Source organism: Phacochoerus africanus, chromosome 1 (genome assembly GCF_016906955.1).
Source record: "Phacochoerus africanus isolate WHEZ1 chromosome 1, ROS_Pafr_v1, whole genome shotgun sequence".
Classification (NCBI taxonomy): domain Eukaryota; kingdom Metazoa; phylum Chordata; class Mammalia; order Artiodactyla; family Suidae; genus Phacochoerus; species Phacochoerus africanus.
In genome coordinates, this window is record NC_062544.1 from 150,454,492 (window position 1) to 150,480,876 (window position 26,385).

A 26,385-nucleotide genomic window follows, 5' to 3' on the forward strand; every position below is an offset into this window, starting at 1 on the left:
TGACTGAGAAACGAGGGGGTCCTCCGGGCTGGTGGTCCTCTGGACACTTTCCTTGCCTCCCTCGGGGGATCTGAGAGCATCTCAGGAAGCTCCCCACATATGGTGTTGGTGCCCTTCGGGCCTCTGGGTGCTGGCACCCACTAAACCGGGGAGGCGGAAGTGACAGGGACTGGGCCTGGACTACAGAGCAGACAAAGGCTTTGCGCCAAACACTGTGGGGAAGTAGGGCTGTGGAGTGGCCCCCAAAACCCATGGTGGGAACTCTGGACCAGCTACCTGGAGTGGAGTGGACAAGCTGCCTCCCTCCTTCAGCCTGGTGACAGCAGAGACACTGGGCAGCTGTGAAGAAAATCGTCATGAGGGGAAGGTGGCCTCACTGGTGTCCCCCAGGATGGCCGAAGCCAGAGAAATCAGATTCTGGCAGTCTTGAAATCCCAAAGTCCTAGCTAGAGGGCTCTGGGTACCTGAGACCCCTCTCCTGGCCATCACTGAGCAACAGATCAGTCCAGGACCCAATGCCCTGAGTCTACAAATAAGGAGTGTGAAGCCTGAACCCCTGGGAAGTGGGCTTGCCAGGAGGCTGGGGTGACCCTGAGTGTGCCTGTTCCCTTAGCCAAGAGCGGCATCAACCTCCTGGGGTGGAGGGGCGACCACAGGAGCTAGTACAGATGACTGCTCAGCACGGGGCAGGGTGTAGAGACAGGTGACATTAAGACTTCCTGCATGAGGACAGTCTGTTCACTTGGCAGCTGATCTCAGAGAAGTACTGACCAGCAGGAGGGTGAGACGGAGGGCTGGCCAGGCCCAGGCCAGGCTGGGGTGCAGCCCCTGCGACCCACGCACAGCGAGGTTAAGGCCCGCGTGGGAGGCTGCCAGCGCTTTCTCAAACACAACTACCCCGCCTTCTAACACCGCTGTCTTCCTACTTGTGCGGGTGGGAGTGGGGGATATTAAAACAGTCTTTCTTCCCCAACATAGTGGTGAGAGAGCAGATGTCACTTTTATAGAACTGCTGTGAGGGGGTAAAAAGACAAGTGTGCCAGCCCAAGGGTGGACCCACTCTGCTCCTCATCCCCAATTTGATTTCTGTGCTTTCACTAGTTCATGGCATCTAGCACCATCATCTGGTTAATGCACCCATTTTATGGGTGGGGGAACTGGGGCCCAGGTGCACGAGCTCTAGTCTCCAATGTTTCAGCCCTGACTGAGTTCTGCACTGCTGCCCCCTTTCTCGCTAGCTCCTACTGTTTGGAGGTCCAGGACCAGTTCAACTCCTTACTTATTTGGAGACCTCTCTCCCAGGTTTAGTCAATCCAGAGCCCCAAGTCCCACAGAGGCCTCTGACCCCCAGGGAATGCCCTGCCCATCACCCATTGACCCACCTGCAGTCAGCTCTGGGCTGAGAGGCTCCATCAAGCAAGGATGTGGGCTGAGGAGGTGGGTAAACAGAGGGTCCCACTGGTGGTCGGGGGTGGGTGACCTGGGTGAGTGGTTCCAGCCCTGGGAGCCATGGTCTGCTCCAAGCTGGACGCCTCTGAGGAAGACCCTGCTCCCATAGGCCCCCAGTGGGACCACGGGGTCAGAACACAAAAGGACCAAAGGGCTCCCGTGTTTGCCCCTGGCTCCCCCTCAGGGGCAGTCTCCTTGGACACTGTCTCCTAGGCAACCGCAGCTGTGGGAGACCTCACAAGCTTGGCTCACAGAGGGAGGCTCTCTGGAGGGACAAGGGCTCTGTGAGTAGACGGACACTGGTGGACAACCAAGCATGACTCACCCCAGGCATGGGGGACAGGACGCATAGCAGGCCTGAGAAGTTACAGAAGATGCCCAGCCCCTCAGCTCTGGGCCTCAGAATATCTGCTCATGAGGTCACAATGCCCCTTCCAACACAGCCCTTCCTTCTCCAGAAAAATGCCACAAATTAGGAACATTCCTTAGGAGAACCAAAGCCACAGAGAACGTGCCTTTATCACAGAGCTCTCCATCTCTACACACCATTGCCTGCCAGGCCCCAGGGCTGGCACAGCTTGGTGCAATTTGCAGGCTCTTCCAGGCCCTGGAAGGCACATCCCTGCTCTTCTCCATCCTCAAATGCCACCTCCTCCAGGAAGACTTCCCTGCCCATCTCCAGTGGAAAGAGGTGCTCATCCCTCAGCTGTAACCCTCAGGTCTTCTCCCTGTGGTCTGGGTGCTCCAGGACGGGGGCCCGCCTCCTCCCAGGAGGCAGCGAATGAGGACCCTGGGCTACTATTGTCATAGCAACCCTTTATTCTAATTCCAACTGTTCTTACATCCTGGGAACAATAATAATTGTCGCTAACATTGTGTGCCTCGCTCTGTGTTGGGCACTTGATATGGTTCTAGCTAATAGTAACTTTTACAATCATGCTAAATATTTTTCTTATTTGCTTACATCACTTTTCACCAATTATAGCTGCTCACTTTTCTCCTATAACCAACCCAAAGGAAATGAGACTGGATAGGATTTTCAGTCTGATAGGAGAAAAAGCACACTTAAAAGGCCTCCAAGGGCACAGTCAATTCCCAAGAGGAATAATCCCAGCTCCCTGGGCTGAGCACCTACCTGGCTGGCCTGGGCCCCATATGGCACTTGGGTTTGGTATTTCACCCAATTCTTACCAACAACCCTATGAGATGAGAAAGCTTGCCCATATGAGGCTCAGAGAGATTGATTGACTTAACCAAGGTTGCAGAACCAGGAAGAAGTAGAGCTCGAGTGTCCCTGCGTCCTTGACCACAAGGTTCTGGGCATCTCCTGGCCATGACCTTGGACACCAGCAGGTCCCTCTCTTCACCTGACACAGGAGGAAACTGAGGCTGGCAGGAGGTGGGGGAGTCATTTTGCAAATGGACCAACTAGGATTTGAATCCCCATCTCTTGACTGGGCCCAGATCACACACAACTTCATGGACTGTGACCCAGCGGGCTCAACTACAGAACATCAGCAACCCAAACAGTCCGCTTCCCCAAGACTCTGTGCCCAGCCAGTCCGTCCCCTTAAATCAGGTACAGGTGCTGGGATGGAAGCCCAGGCCAGGAAGAGTTTAATCCTGTAAAGGCAGCCTGCCCGGAGCTCAGGTCCCAGCGTGCAGCTCATCTCAGTGAATGGATGAAAGGAAGGGATGGCGCGGGGGCGGGGCACTGTCTCCTCGTCCCCACTGGGTTTGGAAATGTAACTGCCTCCTGCCTGCACCCTCTCAGCCCCAGGAGCACCCCCACCTCCTCTGAGCCTTCTCACCCTGACCCCCTGCAAAGTGTCCCCTCCACTGCAGCCTCTTCACCCTGTGGAGACCCTGGGTCAACTGGAAATGTCTCCTTTTATGCCCTAGGGGCAAGGATACCTGAAATCTGGACCATAACTAGAAACAGTGGAGAAGTCCCTTGTCCTTTTTAATTGACTCATCTATTTATGTGGTCAGTCAGTTCCTGCTGAGCCCCAGATGGCAAGTTCTACAAAACTCCCCCCACAAATAACGCCAGTGCAGAGGATTCACCTGGCCTCTCCAGCTTTCTTTCTTTCTTTTCTTTTTTTTTTTTTTGTCTTTTTAGGGCTGCACCTGCGGCATATGGAGGTTCCCAGGCTGGGGGTCGAGTTGGAGCTGTAGCCGCTGGCCTACATCCCAGCCACAGCAATGCCAGATCCAAGCCGGCATCTGTAATCTACACCACAGCTCATGGCAACGTTGATCCTTAACCCACTGAGGAAGGCCAGGGATCCAACCTGTGTCCTCATGGATGCTAGTCAGATTTGTTTCTGCTGAGCCATGACAGGAACTCAGACCGCTCAAGCTTTGTTCTCTGAATTCCCAAGGGTGAGCCCCCACCTTCCACCCCCCTGCCCAGCCCGAGACTCTGTTCCCCAAATACCCTTTGCCTAGTTCCACCCTTGCCTATTCTGTGTCACCAGAGACTTTAATTGGAACCTAGCTCTGCCACTTGTCAGCTGCAAGCAGTGACTTCAGGAATGTCACTTCCACTCTGGGTCTCAATTGCCTCATCTGTAAAATGGGCCCCCTCACATTACACGAGGGAAGGTACAAACAAGAGCCTTAAACAAGACTTTTAGGAGAAAGCTTCCCCTGAAGGAGAAAGACCAGCCACCTTTAATTACTTGCAGTTAATCAACAAACTCTGACTACGACCCTTCTGAGCATCATCAGCTAAGTGCTGGGAGAGACAGAAGCCAAGGCCCAGGGTTGATCTGTCATGCAGGGAAAATACCAAATAAACAGTTTCTCCATCTGATGTTCAGTGTCAAACCAGCAGCCGAGTCCGCTGGCACTGCCATGCCCTCCCCAGGCACTTCACATGCTCCCTAAACCACGTGCATCAGCAAAACTAGGTTAGACATCTCATTAGACTGTGTTTCCTCTTGGGACCTCTGGCCCTGCCTGCAATCCTCCTACAACCATGTTTGGGTGAGGGCTAAGTTTGTCTGTCTTTCTTCCTCAGCAGAAGCCACTTGTCAAAACAACAACTAAACAACAGTCACTACATTTAAGGGGTACCCTAAGCGTTAAATGAGGACTTGGATCCCAGGCTGGTTCCCCAAAGTGCATCAAGACCAACCACTCAGCAGGGCATCTGGACTCACCAGGCTGGACCAACGCCGATGCAGCTCCTCCCCCTGCCTCAGCACACGGCACCCGGCCACGCCAGGCTCCCGCAGCACCGGAAGGCCCACTCCACGCCTTCCTGCTCTGCCGGCCTCTCCACGGACTGGTCCCTCGCCTGCACTGCCCTTCCCTTCCTGTGCCTACCTGGCATGCTCTGTCATTCGAGGCCTCTGGGGAAGGTTTGTGAACTCTGGGTTCGAAAGCATTTTCAAGAGATCCCACTGATGGACGCCCAATTTGGAGCATCCCTTGCTGTCCAGGGAGTTGCCAGGCTCTTCTCCAGCACCCCCCCCCCGCCGCCCGGCGGGCGGCACAGGAAAAGTCCATCAGCCTCTGATGACTGAATGAGCAGACTTTCAATTCTGGGTTTTCAGGTGCTTAGTTAGCAGTTTTCCCTGAACTTCCCCCAACATCAAATATTCTTGCCAGGGCCTTTCCCTCACTCAGCGGGGCTGGAAAGGTTTAGAAAACATGCGAATTTTTCACATGGACTGAAAAGGCCCAGGGAAAGACAGAGGTCTGCACCCCATGACCTTAGGGTGGGGGCTGTGGTATCTATACAAGGTGATGGTCATTAACAGAACCTGCTGTGGTAATTGGTTCCCAATTTACACCCATCAAGCCATCATGCTGAACAGCTGAAACTCATACAGGGACGAATGTCAATTACTCCTCAATAAAACTGGGGGGGAACCAACAACATTTAAGGTAATTTATACATTAGCCTCACCCACTGGATTGTAAAATTCTAAACACATTGACTGCGTGTCTGTCTTATAGCTGTATCACCAGCACCTGTCATGATGTTTATGCATATGAAATAAAATTACCTTATTTAAAGTTAGGGTTAAAAAAATAAATACTAAAAATAAAGTTAGGGCTGAACCTTCTCCACAGACGCACCATGAACCCGGTCCCCACGTGTGGTGCTCTTAGGCCTGGCTGCACCTTTGTCCCTTAGGGCAAGAGACTTCCCTAAAGGTCCGTACTGTTTATAATGTGAGTGACCCATCCCAGAAATCACTTCCTATAGCTGTCATCCATAAGCTGCAATAATAAGAAACACACCAAGCTGCTTTCTCCTACGTGGTCCCCACTTAACACAGGGGGGCAACAGATGCCTACGCAGGGGATAGGACTCCCCCGAGGTCACACAGCCAGGAAGCTGTAGAGTTGAGACACCCAATGACATCAAGGTGCTGTGTGACCTTAGGCAGGGCACTGCACCTCTCTGAGCCTTAGGAAGCTAGTTATCAGAAAGGCTCAGAGGAGAGGTAATTCATGTTGCCAGATTGTTTTCCTCCTCTACCCTGAGGTGAATGAAGCCTGCTTGTACGCTGACTGCATGTGGGGGACACTTCTCCCACTGTGCAGCAGAATAATGGTTTGTGTGATTATTTATGTGGTCTTCCCCCTCCAGCCTTGTTCTTCATTCTATCCCCACTGCCCAGCACTGTGCCTGGTATACAGTGGGTGCTCAAAAAATACTCACCGAGTGAATGAATGAATGCATGAATACTGAATAAATAGTTCAGTTCATTCAGGTGTGAGATCATCACAGGATGGGTGCAGGTCTGAGGGAATAATCTGGAAAGGGCGGCAGGACCCCTAGCAGTACTTGTGGAAGGAGGGCGGGAATGGAGTTTGCGGAGCCGACCAGGCCGGTCTCGTACCTGGTGGCCTTGGCAGCATCAATGGTCACCTCTCCAAGCCCAGCCTTTTCACCCACCAATCGAAGCTGGTCCACCTCTCTCCTGAGGCTGCAGCGTCTTCAGTAAGCATCTCTGCATCAGAGCTGGACCCTGGGAAGCTACAGGACTGGCCCCTCTGTCGCCTGGAAGAAGAGACAGAGGCCCAAGGCAGCAGCAGCATGGAGTCTGAGAGGGCCAGGGCCGGGTAAGAGCCAACAGTCTGAAACCTCAAGAAGCAATTTGCAGCAGTTTCTGTGGGAAAGACCTCCCTGCGCTGCTGGATACAGGAGGCTGCAGGAGTGAGCTTGTCAGACTCAGCAAACATTGTACTGGACACACTTACACTAAAAACACAACTAGCTGTTTATGTGAAACTGGAATTTAATGGGCACCTGCATTTAATCTGGCAACCTTATCTGGAGGGTCTTGATGTGTTAGTTACCCCCATCCCATATCCAGCACAAAATATGAGACCCAGGAAATAAAAGGAATCAAATACCTGGGCGCCTGGCCTGGAAACCTCCACCTAAACACAAATTCAATACCTCTGGATTTAAGAGCCACACTCTCTCCCATAGCCATGTTCCCTTCTTTCTTCCCACCAGAGGAAGCCCCTTGCCCCGTAGCTGCACAGACCTTTCACATTCTTCTTAGCTCCTCCTTTTATCCACAGTTTTTTCAAAGTTGGGTATCCCTTAACAAGGAGTTTATGGAGATAATCCACATGCCACTTCTTCCATCCTGCCCCCTGCACAGGCATTGCTAATGGATAACGGCATCTTCCTACCAATCAGGACTCAGCCTTAGATTCCTCATCAGAGACCAATCTCTCTGAGCCTCAGGAACTTAATGGACAAGACAAAGAGCTCACATCAGGGAAATGGTCGGGGCAGGCAGGATGCCCAGGAAAGTGGGGATGAGGGTGCACGGAGACAAGCTTTGCTGACAGCACTCAACCCCCAAAATGTAAGAGCCAAGTCCCCCTCGCTGTGGCAGGAGGGAGTCAGGGAGACATGGGTCCTGGTAGAGAGGAGGGGAGGAGCCAGAAGGGGTGGCGGTCTCAGGTCAGAGGGCAAAGTGAGGAGGGTGGGAAGGAGGGCAGGGGGCAGGCCACCCCAAACTCCCTCGGGGAGGGGCCACGGAGGGTGTGCCACCGAGGCGGGGGCCCACACCTCTCCCAAGTATGCAGTATCCAGAACCAGGGGTGGAGGTACGGTACGGGGGCAGGTGTACTTTTGAGCCTTTTACAGGGAACACCCAGCTCAGAGAGGGGGACCCCTCACACTTGGGCATTGGCTCCAAAATGAAAGGGCTGACATTCGTGGTCAAATTTCAGTGCTGCCACACCAGCATCCACCTCAGGGACATGATTCCAGACCCTTGGGTAACACACCAGGAAGCCCTAGGACCCAGAGGGGGGAAGTGACCTGTCCAGGATCCCCAGCAGGCTGGTGAGAAAGTGGTAAATACAGGAGACCAGCCTCTCCAGAGACCCGGGGTTGGGAGGGGCCTGCTTCGCTTTCAGAGCCTGCCTTTCTGGACCCCCTGGTTGAGCACAGGCTAAAAGTTGTATCTTCCAGAAACTCTAAGGTTTCCCCACAGTGGGACACTCTGGTTTTGGATAGGCCCTGTCAGTTTCTGGAACAATCAAATTCCTGTGATACTGTAATTTACAACAAGAAATACAAAGTTGGTCTTCATCCCCTTTTCTGGCACAGACCTCCTGGAACCCTCAGAATTTCCTCAGTGGGGAGAGTCACTGAGGTGTCTTTTGCTATGTTAATGAGGCGGCTGGAAGGCAGCAGGGAGGGGCTGGTTGCCAGGAGAACCCCCCAAAGAATAGAGGGCTGGACCTTACAGCCCCTGTACGTCGCGCTCCCTAGGGAGCGCACAGGACTGAAGGTTTAGTCTATCAGGCCTAGGTAAGGAAGCTTCTTAGAAACCCAAACTTGATCCTCTGGTTGGGGACCACATGAGGTTCCGGGACAGTGGCGCCTGGAGAGGACACGGAAGCGCCTGTGCCTTCCCCACGCCTTGCCCTGTGCATCTCTCCCATCTGGTCTGATTAACAAGGTTCTCTCCTACACTGGTCATCTAGTAAATAAAGTGTTTCTCCAAGTTTGTGAGCCCCTCCAGCAAATTAATTGAACCCAAGGTAGGGGCGGGCAGCTCAGATCAGAGCCATCCAGGCTGAGGGGGGGTGGGCGGTCTTGTGGCTCTGAGCCCTTCACCTGCAAATCTGAGGCTACCTCCCCAAACCGCAATGACTGAAGTTGGAGGACACGCAGCTGGAGTTGGAGAACTGCTTGGTGCTGTGGGGGAGAGAACCACCCACGTTCGCACAATCATCTCTCTCCCTGAAAAAATCCCGTGCCCCTCTAAGAGCCAAGTCAGGAAGAGACACCCAAAGAATCTTCTCTCCACCTGAGCCCCAAGCTTTCATGCCACAGGTGAGGCAAGGAGAGGGGATCCCATGCCCAGTGGTTGCTTTGTGGAAGCCTCGACGCCAAAGACATGGTTTGCCCTGGTCCGTCCTGACACGTGGCTGACCTCGAGCTGACCACTGCCTCCCTGAGCCTCAAACCTCTCACTTGTGACCTGGGGACAGTAAGACAACACCAGTGTTAAAGATGGAAGACTTTTCTGAGAATGCACATGCTAGTACTGTCATTCATATACTCAGAGCACCGGGAATACCAAGTATAATGAGAAGTACCACTTTCAGTCACTGCTGGGTGCTAGTCGCTAGACTGAGAGCTTCCAGGCTGCTTCTTCCCTCGTCCTCACAACAACCAGTGAAGGAAGAGTCTACATCATGTCTATTTTGATAGAGGATCCTGGGGCCCAGAGAAGTTAAGTGACATGCCCTGGGTCACACAGCAAGGTAGTGGCCAAAAGACATTTATACCCAGACTCATTGCACAGCTGAGATTAGGTCCTAAACACAACTCCTCTCTCCCTAAAGGGTGTGTTCATCAGCCTCAGAGGCACCGCAGAATTCACTGCATTCACTGAAGGCACATTCCCTAGGAACTGCCACCTCTCTCTCAAGGACCGAGGACCGTCACTGATGTCCTTAGGGCAACTTCTGGAGGGTCAATAATTTGGCAACAAGCGCCAGTATTTTAAAAATGCACACCCCCTTAAGGCTATCAATTCCAATTTCCTGAACAGACCAAGGTGCAAAATGTTGATAGCATCCAGTTTTGAAAGGTGAGAAAGTTCCTGAGATGGACTGCACAATGAGGTAAATATACTTAGCACTACTCAACTATAGACTTGAAAATGGTTATCCAACACTGACCTACTCTACAGCACAGGGAACTACACTCAGTATTTTGCAATAACCTATACGAAAAAAACATGGCAATGAATATGCATACATATATATACACACACGTACATATATATAATTGAATCACTGTGTTGGACACCTGAAACTAACCCAACATTGTAAATAAACTATACTTCAATTAAAAAAACCGATTCAGGGAGTTCCGGTCGTGGTGCAGCAGAAACAAATCCGACAAGGAACCATGCGGTTTCGGGTTCCCTGGCCTCGTTCAGTGGGTTAAGGATCTGGTGTTGCCATGAGCTGCGTTGTAGGTTGCAGACTCGGCTTGGATCCCAAGTTGCTTTGGCTGTGGTGTAGGCTGGCAGCTGTAGTTCTGATTCGACCCCTAGCCTGGGGACCTCCATATGCCGCAGGTGGGGCCTTAAAAAGGCAAAAGACAAAAAAAAAAAAAGATTCGGATGGCAAATTTAATGATGTGTGTATTTTACCACAATTAAAAATAGAAAGAAAAAAAAAGATGTTCACAGCAGAGTGGTTTATAAGAAAGAAAAATTGTACAGGCCAATCTCTCATCACTAGGGGATTAATTAAATAAATGATTGTTTACTCAAGCAAATCAAAACAAATTAGAACGGAGGGGTGGGGGTCAGCAAACTGTGGCCCCTATGCCAGACCCAGCACTGTTTTTGTAAATAAAGTTTTATTAGCACAAATCTCCATTCATCATTTGCATATTGTCTCAGGCTGCATTCTAGGTGCAACAGCAGAGGTCCAACCACATGGCCCACGAGCCCCAAATACATACTATTTAACCCTTTAAGAAGTTTGCCAATCCTCAAATTAAAAGGCCCAAGATTCAAAAACACTCTCAGAATATGCTTGAGGCTGTGGTGGGAGAAGTTGGCTCCTAAAGAGCCATATTATGAGTTCATTTGGAAAGGAAAATTTTAAATAATGTACAATCACCCACACATGTTTATAAATGTACCATGAGGTGGTTTCCTCTAGATGGGAGGAATAGAGATGAATTTTACTTTCTTCGTTTGACTTTTCTGCACTCTCCAAGTTTTCTGTATTAAAAATGCATGACTTCTCAACGCTAGAAGACATATCATACAACTAGGTGGAGGTGCCAGCGAACACCATAGCAGCAGTCACACTGCAATTGCAACGGGCCAATTCAGCACACTATAGCCCTTAGACTTACACCAACCTTGCATGTCAAATGACTCAGTTTTGTTTTGTTTTTTTAAAGTATCACTTTTATAATCAGGGTAAAGACCAATAAATGCCATTTTCTCATTGCCTTGGCCCTTCTAGGGAGTGTGTGCTAGACACCCCTCTCCCCCACTGTAGTTTACAAGCTGGGGTGGGGGAAGGCCCCATGAATCCTCATCATAAGTCCAGAGAGGCTTCTCTTTCCTAAAATTCCAAGGCCCCCAAAATGGTGGAGCTGACTTAGGCTGAGTGGAGAGGGGGTTGCTCAGGGGATCCCACCTGGGAGATGAGAGGAGAAATGCTCTTGGATGCTGGGCCCTGACCAAACCCTGCTGGGCCCACGGTCACCTCCCCCTCCTCCTGGGGCTGTTACTGTTCCATTTCACAAGTGGGGAAGGGAGGCCACGGGTGGCTCCCCTCTCAAGGTCACACAGCTGGCTGGGGGGTGGAGCCAAGATTTGAAGCTGGGCTGTCTGACTCTCCAGCTCCATGGACTTTCCACTACACGGTTGTCCCTGGGGTCAGGAATACAAGTTTTGGCCAGTTCATCAATAACTCAGGGTCTGCTGAACAGCTGAGACATGTGCATACACTTTCTATCTCTGCAGCAGCACTTGGCCCTGCTGGTTCCTTAGTGACCACCATCCCCTTTCTCAGATGGGAGCCAAAGGTTGCACACCCCTCAGAGCTCAGACTTCAGAGATGACAGCTGTCCTCTAAAGATGCCTCCCTTCAAATCCTGCAGCCTGCCACATCAGGGGGCAAAAAAAAAAACAAAAAAAAAACTAAGAGGGCTGCTTGGAGGAGGCGTCAGATGGGCCTCTCAGCTCCCATGAAGTGTGGACAGATAAGCAAGCCCTGGAAGAGAGGCACTGTGGCTGGCCTCTGCTGCCTCCAAAGCCCCAGCCCCCAGCACAAGATGTTCTGCATCTGGAAGCAAAACTCACATTCCAGCTTCGAAGCAGCAGGCACCTGGCTTCCTGGCTGCCCTCGGCTACTCATTAACCAGCATGAGGCCTCAGGAAGGGGCTGGACCAGAGCCTGCTGCCAGCCTGGGGGAGGGGAGGGCCATGCTGGATGGTGTGGGCACCAGTGTCAGACCAAACAGGAAGGTTTCAAGTGCTGTGTGACCTTGAGGTAACCAGGGGAGGGGGTCAGTTCACCTCTTGGCCTCAGTTTTCCCATCTGTACAATGGGAACTGTATCAGCGCCCACCTCACGGAGCTCCCGTGAGGACGGCAGGAGGCCAAGGTGCCTGGTGGTGCTGGATACAGAGTAAGCACTCAATAAATGGGTCATTTGTACAAAAGGAACCATAGCACCCATCACAGGACTGCTGCAGGAGAAAATCGCTGCTATCACCCACTGACAGAGTCTATGTGAGCATGTGGTTAGAGTTCCATAAATGGCTGGCAATTAGTCCTTTTGATATTTATGGCAGTGGTGACTCTGGAGGCTGACCTGGTGCAGGGCATCTCTGTGCCACTGGGCAGCTGGTCAGGGAAGTGTCCTGAGCCACTAGGGGCACGCCCACCAGATTTTCTGCATCTGATGTCACAGCCTGAAGAACAGGTCTTGGTGGGGCTGGGGGCTTGATGACAAAGTCCACCACTGACAGCAAGAGGCCAGTGGTTTTCGGGCTTTTCTCCCAGTCCTGGCTTCCTAGGGACCCCAATCATCCAAGCCGCAGCCCTGCAGGAGTTTGATCCCAGGGAGAAATTTCTGCTCAGGAAGCCAGGGTTTTCAAATTCCACAGCAGGATGTGCCAGTGGGTCATGAAATCAACTCGGAGGGTCAGGGCTATGGTTTTTATAAAAGAGACAGAACAGAGGCTGCCAATGGTGAAAATACAAGGATTATTTCGTGAAGCTTTGGTTTTAGTTCCATGTGTGCATGAGCACATGTGGCATCATGTCATGAAATGTCTGTCTTACAAAATGTCATGACACAAAGACTTCTTCAAAAGCCCCTGGGGTGAGAAGGTTTGAATCATGGTGTCCAAGACATGTGCAGAGAAGGGACTGAGCCAGGTTCCTGCCCTAGTAAACCCCTTTTAAAAACACTATTGTGATCCTGAACTGGGGGGAGGAAGGGAGATTGTATAAATACTAGACAATTGGCAAAATGTCATTAAGGTCTTAGATAACAGAATTGTGTCAATGTTAAATGTTCCAGGGCTGGTCACTGTATGTGTTTATATAAAGAGAATGAATGGCCTTGCTCTTTTGAAATGCATGCTGAAGGATTAGAGGTAAAGAAAGGGGCATCATGCCTGCAACTCCCTAGTGATTCAGCAAAAAAAAAAAAAAAAAAATTTAAAGTGACTGATTCTTTGCTCTGTGTGTGTGTGTGTGTGGGTGTGGGTGTGGGTGTGGGTGGGTGCACCTGTGACATGAGGAAGTTCCCAGGCCAGGAAATGAATCTAAGCCATAGCTGCGACCTGAGCCACTGCAGAGAAAATGCCAGATCTTTAACCCACTGAGCCACAAGGAACCTCCTTGGTGCGACTGTTTTTACAGCACATATTAAAGACATGAAGCAAATAAGGGAAATGTTAGCAGTGGTAAAATCTACGTGAAGGATAACACAGCAGTTAACTGTAACATTCGGGCCACTTTTCAGAAGATTTTCAATTTTTTAAAAATAAAATGTTCAATAAAGAGACAATTGGGAGAGCAGCCCCACCCGATTCCTGGAGCAGCCTGTCTATGGAGCCACGCAGCTCACCCTTTCACACGCACGTGACCTGGAACTTTAGGATCAACTCTGCGAGGGCCCCTCACCACCCTGTGGCAGAGCCAGGCTGGGGGCCAAGCCCAGACTTGGAAATCAGCGCTCAGCCCATTTGCAGGACCACCTCCCTGCCATGAGGGTGCCCAGGTGGCCCATGCACCTGCACCTAGAGGTTTCTTGTGGACAAGATCCTGGGGCCTTGGGGCCCTGTGTCCTCCTCTGAGATCCTGGGCACCCACTGCGGGTCATGGCCGCACATGGCAAGATGCCAAGACCACAGGGAGGTCAGATGCCACTTACATTTTGGAGGGTCCTCAGAAAGGGCTATTGTTCTGGACCTATTAAGGGAGAAGAAGCAGAGAAGGAAAGGAGAGACCTGGTCAGGTGGTGACAGGTAAGGGTCCAGAGTCTATTTGCTGTGGGACCACCTGGCTCACAGAGCTGGGAGGGGCCCATCCATACCCAGGGGGTGGAGTGGGGAAACCCAGGCACCCCACACACTCCCACGCTCCACACCCGCTCTCTTGCACACAGCACATGTTCACGCATACACACACACACAAACCCTCACTTAGAGGCAGAGTCCCTGACGCTGTCGGGGGCAGGAGCCAATGCTGGGAGGGGCAGGCAACACTGCCCTTGGTCTGGAGGGAGCTTACTCCTGCTGGCTGAGTAAGTCTCTGCTCCTGAGAGCCCCCAACCACGTGGCCACATGACCAGGTCTGTCAGTGGCTATGCCCAGTAGCACAGGGACACACCATGGACAGGTGGAGGGGGTGATATGCAGTGAGTTAGAGGCTGAAAATCACTGTGTGAGGAAATCTGTCGAACTTGGCGGAGCCAAGTGGTCCCCAAGGTGACTGACCCCAAAAGCCTTTCTTTCCTTCTTTCCTCTCTGTTTTCCTTTTATATATATATATGTATGTGTGTGTGTGTGTGTGTGTGTGTGTGTGTGTGTATATATATGTATGTATGTGTATATATATATATACGTATGTATGTATGTATGTGTATATATATATAGACCACCTCTGTTCTTTGGAACATGGTTTGGGAAACAAAGCAAGTGGGGGCAGATCACTTCTGCCTCTCATTCCACCAGCAGAGCTGTGTTGGAAGGTTCCCTTGGTTTCCTGGAATAAAAAAATGCAGAAAACCAGGAAATGTTTCCTTATCAAGGAAGATCTTACACTTCGATGAACAGTTAAATGGATCAGCAGGAGGGAAGGGGGAGCCGAGAGGCCTACAGGGCTGGGCACTTGCCTCTTTATACCTGCAGCCCTGCCCTTGGAGCCTGTTCCCCAGACCCAGAACTGGGTCCCAGCAGTCTACAGAGCCCCTGGTCCCTCAAATGGGAGCTCACTGCTGTTTGGGCCCCCACGTTCACCAGGCTCACATTGCCACCCACTGTGTACGAGGCACTGGGGCTAGAACACTGAGTCAGTAGTTCACTGAGCACCTACTATGTGCCAGGCACTGGGAACACGGTAGTAAACAAGACAGATGAGGTCCCTGCTCTCCTGGAGCCTAGAATCACGTGGCAGAGGCTGACAAGGATGCCATGGAGGCTTCATTCTCTGGGTGGATTAGTAATGTCTGCAGCAGTGTGGGTAGTGGAAGCGACAATGTGTTCATTGTTATCCAGGACCATACCAAGGGAAGAGGGTCAAAGGGAAAGATGAAGTTAGCGAGTTCAAAGCAGTTACAGGCACAGTGTTAAAGGGACCAGAGGAAGGAGAATGTAATTCTATCTGAAGTGAGAACTTAGCAGTTGCATGAGGCCAGCCCAACTCAGAGGAAAATGAAAATGACACCAAGTCCCTCTGAGTCTAGCTGGTATGCTGGTACCTGGGCTCCCTTTTCTGGGACAGCTGGCATCTATTCTCCTTGGAGACCCACACATGCCACTCTCAGCCCATGGGAATCTGGGTGGGCTAAGTTCATCTCCTACTTCTAGGGGTGGGCATGGGAGCTGGGACCAGCCAATCAGAGGGCTGTCATGACTGGCTCAAGGATGGGGACATGACCAAGAGTGGACAATGAGAATGATGACAGAGACTTACGCTGAAAATACTGGGAGGAAAGAAAGCTCTTTATAGGCTGGGATGGCTTTGCTGCAGGGGTACACCCTGTATAGCTGGGGGCATCCCAAGGGGAATGAGCCAAGGGGGGCGGGGACATATGGAGTACAGAAAGGGAAAGAAACTAAGCCCCAGTAACAGCTCTTAGCATCTGGATCCAGCCGTACCTGAAAGTATGACTCTGGGCTTTTCAGTTAAAGGAGTCAGTAAATGTTCATTTTTATTTATTTATTTATTTTTTAAAGTTTGAACTGATTTCCACTACTTGCAACCCTAAGAGCCCAGACCCAAACCTGCCTTGAATTTGTGGTATAATTTAATGTCTGCCCCTTTGTCTCTCTGACACCCAGGCTATTAGAAAAGAGAGGCACAAATGAAATGACATCTGAGGTCCTCCTGCAGTCCTGGCACTCTAGGCAGTTGCAAAGCGTGGGACTGACCCTCCCCGACCCCTGGTCATTGGGCTGGAGATGGAGAAATCAGCCCCTTTCAAAGTTAAGCCTAGAGGGCTTGTAAACCCAGATCACTGGGCACTACCCCCAGGTCTGAGTCAGTGGTTCTGGGGCAGGGGCCGAGATTCTGCATTCTAACAAGCTCCCAGGTGATGCTCCACTGCAGGTCCAGTGACCACATCTTGAGGAACCAAACTCTAAATAGATTCTACTCTGCCCAGTTGCTTGGGGCAGGTGCCCAGTGCAAAAATCAAGGTCCAGCCAGACAGGAGACCCTCAGTGCCCAAAGCAGACAAGGAAAAGTGCTCATGTGATTGCAAAGATAAGCCAGCCTTTAATCTACTAAAGCACCAAGCCCCAGTGTCCACCTGTTCCACTGCTGACCCTCCAGCCAGCCCTCCATCCTGGGATTTATCTAAATAACGGGCAGGCAAAAGAGTGACCAGGTGCCTCCCTGAGCTCCAGGCAGGCCCCACGCTTGTCCTCCAGGAGATGTGAGCTTCCTCCAACAGCTCCCCTCACCAGGCTGCACGCCAGCGCCAGCACCAATCCCAAGGCGAGCCTGGTCCTGACACACTGCCTTGGGCCGCCCCGCTGTCAGCAGGGCCTGGCTGGCCCTGGCTCTCCCTGATTTACATCCGACTTGGCTCCTGAGAAAAGGCTCCTGTGGCTTTTGGGCCAGGGACATTGTTCAGCAGAAAAGGGCTTTCCCACCAGCAGCCTTTCCAAGGTGGCACTGGCCCAGAGGGCTTGGCCGGGCTCAGCCACCTCCCAGCTGTGTGACCTCTGGCAAGTTACCTGCACTCTCTGGGGCTTTTTACATGCAAAAGAGCAATGATGGTACCTTTTGTGATGGTTAGAAAGATGATGCTTACTAGGCACCAGACCTGGCTTACAAAGAGTGGCAGGTGCCCCAAAGCCATGATTTACCTTCTTTACTCCAAGTGCAGCCTCCAGACCAGCAGCGGCAGGCACCACCTGGGGGCTGGTTGGAAGTGCAGACCCCCAGGCCCCGCCTTAATCCTCCTGCCTGGGAAGGGGCATTTTAACAAGATCCCAAGGGAGTTCTACATCTCCCAGTGTAGCTACATCTTAGCGCGCTGGTCTAAGTTATAATTACTACCGCTGCTGTTGCGACATCCCAGGACAGAGCCAAAAAGTACCAACAACCCCCAGGCATGGGGGAATGGCAGGCAGGGGTCAGAGGTAGTGAAATATTGAAAGAGGGAAGAAAAACTCTCCAGCTTTCCCCCAGCTTCCCAACTAATGACAAGCTCCTGACTGCTCGGAAGAGGGGACAGCACACAGGACTGAGCCAGTATGTACGGGGTATGGGACTTTTAACTCATGGCTCGGCTCGGATAACCGAAAACATTTCCGGTCTCAACTTTGGGCCTTTCAGCAGAGATTGGCTGAACCTCTTACATTCAAGGAGACAAATCACGTCTTTCTACCTGGAGCTCACAGCGGAGGTTGGTGGAGGGGGCTGCCCTGGGAGGTGCCTCCTGCTGCAGCGGGCACCCCCCACCTCCATCCAGGCCCCCCATGGAGCAGTGCACAGGTGGGGGCAGGTGGTGGGTGGGGTGGCTGGATTACTCCTGCTCCAGCCCTGAGGTGTCCCCATTCCAGGGCTGGGTTCCAATTCCTGAATTCCTCTTCCCTGTCCTGCGGGAAGGTTCCCACCTGCCGGGATCTGCACACAGCACATCCCTGCCTTCAGGCAGGCCAGGAGTGGTGGGGGGCTGGGCACTGCAGTGGGGGGGGCTACTTCGTGCAACAGAGGTCTATTCAGAGAAACAGAGCAGACAGAGGCAGAGGCAAAAAAAAAATCTAAATACAGGCTCAAATTTATAAAACTCTGAGTGGACAACACAAACCACACAGGAAGCCCAGAGCCACCCCCCAGGAGTCCATTTTTTTCAGGCCCAGGACACTATACTCTTCAAACAACCCACTTGTGAGAAGTGGAAGCAAAAAGATATTCTGCTCAGTCCTGGTGACAGAGGCTGGCAGGTTGGGTTGTTTTTTTTTTAATCTTTGGGTCTATTGTGATCTATACTCTTCTACCAATAATGGAATAAAAACCCAAGGAAGTGTTTTTCATTAAAAGCCCATTGCTATAGCTCTGCTCAGAGCACCTCTGAGCGTCAATCCCCAAATCTGGTGTCCCCTTACAGAGCAAAGGCCAAGACATCCTGAAAACCAACAGGACTACATTGGGAATCCTTAAAGGGGGCCACAGAGCAGCACGGGGGTGATGGATGACGTATGCCCCCTAACAGAGAGAAGGGTCTTTCCCCTGCTTCACTCAGCAGCAATTTCCCTCCAACACGAAGTTTCCTTCCAGGTTAGGACCAGAGAGAGGAAAGGGCTTGCCTCGGTCACACAGCAAGCCAGTGGCCAAGGATTTCGGTGCCCTGTGATAACTCGTTCATCCGTTCCATGGTCAGCTCCATGAGGGCCTGAATTGGTCTGTCTTGTTCACCTGTCGCATCCCCAGAGCTTAGAACAGGGTCTATCTAGAACAAATATTGGTTGGATAGACGGATGGTGCTGGCTGCACACAACTTTCAAACCTGGTCCCACTCAGATGTTCCAACTACAGGCTCTCATTTCAGGACAGAGGGAATGAGATGGCCTTTATTGGTGCTCTGAGAACCACGGAGTGCCAGGTAGTGCTGGATTCTAGGCATCTGTCACTCCCCTGAGGTGCCTGAGGTGGCTGGATAAAAGGACCACAGAGGCTCAGAGCAGGGAGGAGCTTAAGTCCACTCACACCCAGATAACCTTTGCTGAGTGCTCACTACATGCCTGGCACCACTTGGGGCTCAAGGGAGGCTACAGGAAGCAGCGCAAGCAGACCCTTGATAGTGGGAAGGAGGAGGGGAGGGGCTCTCAGGCAGGGGTACAGGCTCGGTCCAGGAGCAGAGCCAGCCAGAGGACAAGGAGCAGAGAGAAGTGGTGGCAGGTGAGAAGCAACACTGGCCAGGAGCCAGATTATGAAGGGCTTCGAACACCAGGCTGTGGAGTTAGTCCTTGATTTCACAAAGCACTAGGGAGCCACCGAGGACTGGGGAGCAGGACAGTGACATGCTGAGAGCTGACCCCAGGAGGCATGGAGGCTTGAGGAGCTGTTATCTTGGGTTGTGGGTGGCATCCACCTGGAGATAGCACAAATGTCCTTAAAATCATGGCCTGAGTCCACCATCAGGACTGAATAGACAAGGCATCCAGGTGCCATCTGGCTAGGGAGTAAAAGGGCAGAGCCTTCAGGACCACCCCCCGCTTCTGGAGCCCTTCCCCCACTAAGCATGACAATGCTGAAACCCAAGGCCAACCCCACCCCACTGCTCCACCCTGCCACCAGGTGACAGGCAATCTGGCTGAGTGAAGGACTTTCTGCAGGAAAGGGGATGGTGGATGCAAAGGAGAGTGGTGAGAAGGGGTAAACTCTCAGAATGTCCACACAAGGGACCCAGCAGGGATGTGGTCCCAACCTCGGAGCTATGGGCTCAGAGGGCAAAGTTGAGGGGCAGTGTGTGGCCGGGGGGACCCAAGGTGGGCGGAACCAGAAGAATGCAGCTGTCCCACACTCCAGCAGGGAGGCTCACCAGCATTCTCACAACTGCCCCAGTTTGAATCCACCAGAGCTAGGAGCCAGGCTCCTCCCTGAGCAGGCAGCCCTGCAGTCCACGAATCTCGGGTCCAGAACTCGCAGGCGGCCCTTGCACAGCCAAGCCCTAGGGATCTTTCAGATCAGTACAGCTTTGCCCTTTTAGCCCTGGCCCACTGCTATGATACAATCAGGATCTGAGAGTCGTGAAGAGTCATCAGAAGTCTGAGACAAGAAGTAAAAACCCCGTCCTCCACTTCACCTGTTTAACATCGGCCTTGAATGCAGGCAGGTAGGGAGAACAAGTTTGTGAACAAGGCCCTCTTGTTGATCCATGCTTCACTCAGACCTCAGTCTCTTCATCCATGAAGGGGGTGGGCAAGGAGGCTTAAATGCATGATACCAAATCCCCACACTCCCAGCCACTGGGCCCTCCTCCCTTACACCTTCCCTTGGGATTCTTCATTTAACAGCCCTGATACAGCTCTTCTCCCCTCCCTGAGCCACTTGAGCCCAAGGGCTGTTTTATCTCCCCATCCCTTCCTCTGGCTGTGGCCCTATGCCTGACACCTGCAGTGGAACGTGGCTGGGCCCTGGTTCTGGTTCTCCTTCCCAGGTCCCTGCCGTGTAAGGGTGGTAAGTCACTTTTCTGAGACTGGATGAACTTACCTAGAAGATGAAGGTGAGGACCCCCCAGCTAGGCACAGGGCTTAAATGTAGGGCGGGGCTGTGATGAGTAAATATGGGTTCCTTCCCATCTCAGAATCCTGAGTGGCCTTGGGATGTTTCTCTGCTCACCTTCGAGGCAAACTCAAAGCCATAAGGTAGGCGTGTTTCACTTACTGAGCTGGTGGCACTCAGGGTGATTAAGTCAGGCCAGACTTAGTCATTGATTCCCCAGTGCAGGATAGCTGTTCAGAATGGCCAGGCAGATCTGTATGTTCTGACAAATGACCTGTCCACAATAGTCTGTTGTTTGAATAGGATAAGTAGCAGAACCAAGAACAGTTCGTTACCAACAAAACAGAACTATGGCTAGCTTGCCCAACAGATCTTAATTAACCCCTGGATCAAAAAGGAAATCAAAAGTGATCTAAAAAGTGATTAAAAGGAATGTCTGTCCACCTAGATAGCTGAGGGATACAGTTAAAGCTGTATGCAGAGGACAATGTATAATCTTAAAGATCTTTATTGTTATTATAGGAAGAGGTAGGTGATAGATGACAGATGATCACACAGATTGAGGATTAGACTATGAATTGTTTTTAATTTGTACAGTTTTGTATTGTTTGAGGTCTACTGTTTTGTAATTAAAAGATACTCTTTGACAGTTTCTCATAAAGCTAGCAAATTACCCACCCTACATCCCAGCAGTTCCACTCCTAAAGAAATGAAACTATCTGCCCACAAAGACACTTGTACACAAAGGCTCATGGAAGCTTCATTTACAATCACCCCAAACTGGAAACAACCCAAATGTCCATGCACAGGAGAGTGGATAAACAAACTATGGGGCATCCATGCAATGGCCTTACTCCTCTGCAATAAAAGGATGAACTATTGATACGCTCAGTAGCACGGATGGATCGCAAAACATCGGGCAGAAAGAAGCCAGACACAAAATATGCCCTACAAAGGCATTCATATGAAGTTCTAGGCTTGGCAAAGCAAATGGCGATAGAAATGAGAAACTGGTTGCCTTTGGAAGGGGAGGAGCGTAACTTTCTGGGGGAGCTGGTAAATGTTCTATATTTGGATCTGGATGGTAGTTACACAGATCTATAAATGCACAAGACTCAATAAACAGTAACTTTGCATTTCACTGAATACAGATTATACCTCAATTTTAATATATTTTTTAAAAAACTTGCAAGAGAAAACTTTTAAAAGTACAGATTCCTAGGCTCCACCCCGAGGATTCTGCGTCCAGGCCTGGGAACCTGAATTCGTTAGAAGTAGTAGCTCAGGTAATTCTGATGCCTGACTAGAGTTAATGGACCCGACCCCTGCCCCCACACCCACTCTCCTTTTATTATGTTCAGTGACTTGCTTGTAGGTTGGTTTTTACAAGAGAGAGTTGGTTGACTTACAGACCTTTAGAAACAGAAGAGAAATTTCCATTCTTTCTGCCCTCTCTTGGCCACCCCTAACCCTTGTGCCTCAGCTCAGGTTTCCAAACCAAGCCCCTGAACAGGTGAGGTGGGCAGGAAACCCTGAGAGAAGTCTTGTCCAGGACAGACATAAGGCGCCAGGGCTGCACATGCTCCAGGGAGGTCATAGGCGCAGTTAATGGCCTGTGTACCTGTTAAACGGCATGTCCGGGCCTTCACCCCATGTTTACAAAAGAGCTCAGGGCAATTTTTGCTGGCACAGAAAAAACTTTGTGCAGTGGCCTGGCCACCTTCTGGCCTGGACCCCATCTAGTTCCTCACTCAGCAGGAGGGTCTCCTGGGTTTAACTGGCTTCTACTCTGCTGTTCCCAAAGCCAGCCTGATGCTATCTCTATCTCTGCTGCTTCAGAATAAAGCCCAGCCCCGTTTCCCCTGCGCTCAAGGCCCCCCACCACCTGGCGCCTATTCCTCTCCCCAGCTGGATCCCTGTGAGCCCTGTTGTACAAACACGCTTGGCTATCTCACACCTCACGCCTGCCATGCCCCCCGCCCCAAATGCCAGCCCATTCTGTTCCTCTGCTCATAGAAGTTGCCAGCTCCAGCATCACCTCCTCTAAGAAGCTGAAATGCCTCTTGTCTTGCCATCTTCAAACACTCAGTGATGGCCCCTCATGGGCAGCATGGAGGCTGCCACACTGTCCATCTTCCTCTGGGCCACGAGCTTCTCAAAAGCCAATATTCTACCCCAAATTCAGTGTCCAGCCAGAACTGACAATAGCAAGGTTTATTAACCCAAGACACGAAGCACATTAAAAAAAGAGCTCCCATCACACCTCAGGGCCACCCTGGGCATTTCCACATCCAGAACTCCTCCCCGGAACCCGTAAATTCAAACAAACACTGGCCAAGATAAGCTGGCCAACACAGAGGAGTGAGATGTGGCCCTGAAGAATCTCGCTTATGACCTTCTGCAAAAGGAGGGGGTCAGCCACATCTGCTGGGTGACCTTGGGGTTCCAAGGTCACCCCAAATTCCCACCCAGACTTCCTCCACCTGTGGTCAGCCTGCATTCCAGGTGCTCCTTATAATTTATTTTTCAGCTCTTTCCTGTATACGGGAATGTGTTTAATGACTCACAAGTGTCTTATCATTTTGGGACCTTTGGAAAGACTTTCAGATAAAGTCTGACAGGCTCCCAAATCCTTTGACAAGCGCTGACAGGCAGAGAGTTAGAATGCACCATCCCCGGAGCCCATGGCCTCGTGCAGGGCAGACCCTGAGTAGGAAGAGTGGCAGGACTCCCTGAGAGGGCACAGAGAAGGGAGAATGGGTAAGTGGGGGGCCCACACACTCACCCTCTAACCCTGAAGACAGGGCACCTCTGTCCCTTGTCTTCCCAGGTCCGGGTCCAATTTCAAGTCTCTGAGACATCAATGACTAAAGCTCCACAGAGCCTGAACTCACAGCTGGCCAAGGGAAGGCCTTTGAAGCCCCATCCTGCCTCTGTCCAATCAAGGCCAGGTCCTCTGGGCGGCTCTCAGTCTGACCATCTGTAAAATGGGCACTACCTGATCCCTAGGGCCTCCCAACTCTGCAAATCGGATGTGACTGGATCTCCGCAGGATGATATGGGAAGGCTGGGGCCGAGGAGATCGAATGCAGCTGCGCCACAGGTCAGGACAAGGGCATCTCGAGGGACAAGAGCTTGAGTGCGCCTTGGCCCCTGCCACCTACCACAGTGACCCAGGACCTCGTGACACTCTCTAATCGGCAGCTCCAAAGCCGAGCCCGGCTTTACAGCTTACCACAGGCTTATTCAGCCTCATCTCCCTCAATCCCCTCAAGGACGAAGTGAGGCTGGCTTTGGTGTCCTTGCTGCCTAGACAGTGAAGCCGAGGTTCAAAGAGGCTGGGGGCATCACCCAAGGTCGCCTGCTGACTGAGACAGAGGAACAGTTCTTGGGCTCAGCTCCCTGAGGGAAAAGCTCTTGCCTCAGGTTCTCAGCTTACATCATAACCAGTTTACTCCTCCCATTTTACAGAGGAGGAAACTGAGGCCAAAAAAGGTTGCCCAAGGTCAACAGAGGGCTGAGCCAGGCTCAAGACCTCTGGCCATTCCACCAATCCTACCCCCCTATGCTGGGTTCTCAGCCAGTGCCCTCGGGCCCCCTCCAAGCCCCTCAACACCACCCTGATGAAATTCCTTCCCCCGCCCTGCCCCCGCACCTCCTTGTGCCCACCCCACACTCCCAGATGACGCCCTGGCCAAGGGAGAGGCGGGTGGTTGCTAGGCGCTCACCCGCTCTCTCATAAAAATAAACTCCTTCTGGCTGGGAGACTCTAGATGAGATCCCCTCCCCTCCAGCCAAGAAAAAATTAAAAAGAAATTAAAAAAGATATTCTCCATGACATTTATTTGAACGTCAGCAGTGCCAAAGCAGAGGCCAATTCACCAAGTCCAAATGGAGCCACGTGCCACTCAACCTCAGCCCCAGACCCTCTGATTTATGTCCCCAGGCAGGAAACGGGGGCCCGGGCTGCCTCCCAAGCCTTTGGGGCTGGTCCTGGGGGAGGCTAGGATCTGGCAGAGGCCGGACAGTGACCAAAATAGCCAGGCCAGTGGCCCTGCCCAGCACACACCTCCCTGTGAGTGCCGGGGAGGACAGCCACAGGTTCCCCCCCAGTTCAGGATGGAGCCTTGGAGAGCCTCTCTCCCACTTCCCTGGTCGGAGGGGGACTAGAACCTCCAGCTCAAAAGCGGAACCCCCAGAAGGAAGGGAAAGGTCTAGAGGAGGATGTGTCCTGCTGTCCCTGCCCGCTGTCCACTTGGCTCCCAGCTGTCCCTCCGGGCCTCCATCCTGCCACTCAAGGCAGCTGGAGGCTGGCACTGCCACCTGCACGCTGCACATGGACAGCACCCTTGGAGCCACGCCGCCCTATCACCTCTACCCACTCATCGCCTGTCCTGGAGAACCTGCTGTGGCTGTTTGGCCCTCCACACCGGGGACGCTCTCTCCAGTACAGCCGAGGACACACAGAGTGTCTGCAACCAGGGACCCAGAGAGAGCCACACTTGGGGACACACATGTGCTCGGCCAGGTACCGGGAGATGCAATCACACACACAGGTTCACACAGACACACTCCAGGATGAACAAGGGTACACATCCGAAGACAAGACACAGTCACACAGGTTATCACACACACTAGAATACACACATGCACAGCCCAGGACACAGAACAGCAAGGCAGAGGGACACACAAGAGCATGCTGCTAGGGACATGGAGAAATGGACCTTCAGAAACACACACACACACAGATAACACACAGACCCTCAGTGAGATTGAGACCGACACACACACACACACGCACGCACACACACCACACACCTGCCTCCTGCACGAGAAGCCCGAGCCCTTTCGCCGGGAAACAATAACAGCCTGAGCGGGCGACCCTCCGTCCCTCCCTCGGTGGTGAAAGGGGCGCTGGAACGGGCTCCGGGGGCGGGGAGGAGGTCGGGCTGACTGTGGCGCGGAGATGGGTAGGGGGCTCCGCTCGCCGGGCTCCCTCTCGCTCGGTACCTGGGGCGGCCGCGGCGTTGCGCTCGGCTGCGCTCGGTTCCGCTCGCCGAGGTCTGCCCGCCGGCTAGATCTCTGGCTCGCGGGGTCCGCGCTGCGCGCTCCTCCTCGGCGGGGCTCGGCCTCTGGGCTCGCGGGGCTCGGGGCTCGGCGCTGGCCAGCGAGCGGAGCAGCAGCCAGGACCCGGAGCTCGGCACTGGCGGCGGCGTGGAGGAAGCGGTAATTTATAAGCGGCTTCTTCCTGACCTCGCGTGTCTGTTGTCTGAGGAGGCAGCTCTCAGCATCACCCATCCTGCTGGGTGGAAAAATACCAGCTTGGCCGGGCCGGGGGCGGGGCGGGGGCGGGGCCCGGGCGCCCAGCCCCGCCCAACACGCGGACACACACACACACACACACGCACACACACAAACGCACACACAGGCACGCACACACCGCACACGCACGCGCGCTCGGGCTCGGACACACAAAGAGCCCGGGCTCGCCGAGCGCGCGCCCACACCCTCCAGGCGCGGGAGAACCGTCTCGGTGCCCGGCTTACCCCATTGGAGCGCTCTTTTCCAGGAAACCCTCTAACCTCCACTCTGGTGCCAAGGGGTACATTGGGTCCTCAGTCCTCTCCTGTCTCCCCTCCTTTCCCTACACCGAGCCAGAAACCCCACTACCCTGCCCCTCCACCTGGCTCATGGGAGTGACAAAGTCCCAACCACTCTACTGCCTCCTCCTGGGCCAGCATCCAGTTCTCTGAGCCTCTGTGTGCGCCTCCAAAACAGAGCACAGCCACGGTGTCCTCATTGCCTCCTCCAGGCCTTATGAAGACCCAAGGTTAAGAGTGTAAAAAGCTCCTAACTGCCAAGCGAGTGTCTATTTTTAAATGAAAATGGGGAATGTGCCATTATTCTTGTTCTAATTTACCTGAGTGGGTCCTCAGAAGCAACATTCCAACCCTCCTGCTCTGTTGGTGAGAATGTAAACTGG

At 52.5% G+C, this 26,385-nt stretch overlaps 1 protein-coding gene across 5 annotated transcripts in view; it reads right to left on the bottom strand.

Annotated features, from left to right (window-relative positions):
* SLC6A6 (solute carrier family 6 member 6) overlaps positions 1-25,701 on the bottom strand; it is a 77,706-nt gene extending 52,005 nt beyond the window's left edge. For 2 of the 5 annotated variants that reach the window (XM_047781784.1, XM_047781747.1), the window contains exons 1-2: positions 25,413-25,701; positions 13,876-13,913 (exon numbers count right to left, since the gene is read on the bottom strand). Coding sequence is in view for 1 of the 5 variants with exons in the window: in XM_047781757.1 (XP_047637713.1) it covers positions 6,312-6,330 (19 nt within the window). In the remaining 4 variants the exon portion in view is untranslated. The other 3 variants (XM_047781766.1, XM_047781775.1, XM_047781757.1) reach the window with 3 other exon arrangements.
* Between the last annotated feature and the right edge of the window lie 684 nt (positions 25,702-26,385).